The sequence below is a fragment of the Pterocles gutturalis genome, unplaced genomic scaffold (genome assembly GCF_000699245.1).
Source record: "Pterocles gutturalis isolate BGI_N339 unplaced genomic scaffold, ASM69924v1 scaffold3948, whole genome shotgun sequence".
Classification (NCBI taxonomy): Eukaryota; Metazoa; Chordata; class Aves; order Pterocliformes; family Pteroclidae; genus Pterocles; species Pterocles gutturalis.
Window position 1 is genome coordinate 1 of NW_010122720.1, and position 1,527 is coordinate 1,527.

Consider the following 1,527-nt stretch of genomic DNA (forward strand, 5'->3'; position numbering starts at 1 on the left):
GATCTGCTCAGGCTAAAAGCGCTACGGCCGCTCAGCTGAGGTGACAGCTGAGGTGACAGCTTCCCTGCACCCCGAGGGACCGCTCCCGGCACCTCTGCCCCAGGCCTGCCTTTCTCTCTTGCCTTCAGCACTGTTAATTAAACTTCAGACTGCAATTAAACCTCCTTGAGCAACTCCACCCCCAAGTCCATACCCTGCCTGGCATGGTGTCCTGGTGGCATCACTACTGTCCCCCCCCAGCCCGAGGCGCAGCAGGGACGGGACACTCACCACTGGTTGTCCTGCATCAGCTCCGTGTTTGCATCCGAGCTCTGCAGTTCCTCCCCGCGGCTCAAGACCAAGTAGAGCAGGGACAGGCCGAACTGCAGGGAGAGAGGAGGCTGTCAGGGGGGAGATGTCCCACTGGTGCTGTCACCTCCCATCGCTGTCACATGCCACCGCTGGCACCCCGAGGGCTGTCCTGCCTCGCGAGGAAATCCCTGCAGCAGGGGATGCGCAGGGCAGGGTGAGCTTTTCTCCCACCGCTCCTCCCCTCTGAATATTTTTCGTCTGAGTCTGAGAATCACCTCCGCCTCCCCATCCTCCTGGGGACAGTGGCACAAGCAGGAGGGTCCCCAGCTGCCTTCGCAGCCCTCTGAGGAGGATAAGGAGGGGGGTGTTCGTGGGCCTGAGTCACGGCAGACATGTGTGAGGGACAGATGCTCTGTGCCCAGCTCGGAGGGACATCACCAACTCACAGCCCTGGGTTTCAGGGCAGGAGCCTGCAGCCCAGCAGGACAGACAAGTGACCCGGCTGCCAGACTGCAGCGGAGTCCCAGGCCAGCTCAGACGGCTAATTAATCTGCCAGACACCCTCGTTAATGAGCAAGGGAAGGGGAAAGCGCCAGGAGCTGGCAGTGCGCAGCTCCTGTGCTGCTCCTGCACCACGGCGGCATCCAGCTCTGCCATCCAGCACCGAGAGGCTGCTGGGGGACGCGGTTTGCCAATTTGGGGTGACATCAGGACCTGCCAGGGCAGGAGGGACGAAATAGCCCTATCTGTCCCCCCCGTGCTGGCTCCCCCGGGGCGCAGAGCGAGGGCGAGGGGAGCAGCACCTTGTTTTGGAGCACAGCAGCGAGGTGCAGGTTGGTGGGCGCCGGCGCGGTCGCGCTCTGAGGTAGGTTCGTTAGCTGCTGCACAAGGCTGGTGACCGTCCCCAAGGGCAGGTGGTAGAGAACGTGGGAGAAGGGCCTCAACAGGCAGGGCAGCACCTGCGGAGAGAGGAGCGGAGCCGTGAGAGCAGGGAGACGCGCTTCCCCACGGCCTCACGGAGCCTGACGAGACACAGCCCCGGCGGCACTGCTGCTTTGGCCCCCCCTCACACGCTGCTCGGGGTGGGATTGCTAACAGCATCCCCCCACACCCCTGCCTTGAATTCAGCAAGTCTCTTCCCTTCTCACACCGTCCCCTTTCTCAAAACAAGCTGGAATTTATTTCACAGATGCCGGTATTTTTGTTCTATAGATAAAGATTACGAAGGACAAGCTG

General features: G+C 61.8%; 1 protein-coding gene across 1 annotated transcript in view; it reads right to left on the reverse strand.

Moving 5' to 3' along the window:
• Positions 1-266: 266 nt before the first annotated feature.
• PATL1 (protein associated with topoisomerase II homolog 1 (yeast)) overlaps positions 267-1,527 on the reverse strand; it is a gene marked incomplete at its 5' end in the record, with an annotated part of 5,089 nt that continues 3,828 nt past the window's right edge. The window contains 2 exon segments of the mRNA XM_010077597.1: positions 267-362; positions 1,095-1,250. Coding sequence (XP_010075899.1) covers positions 267-362; positions 1,095-1,250 — 252 coding nt within the window.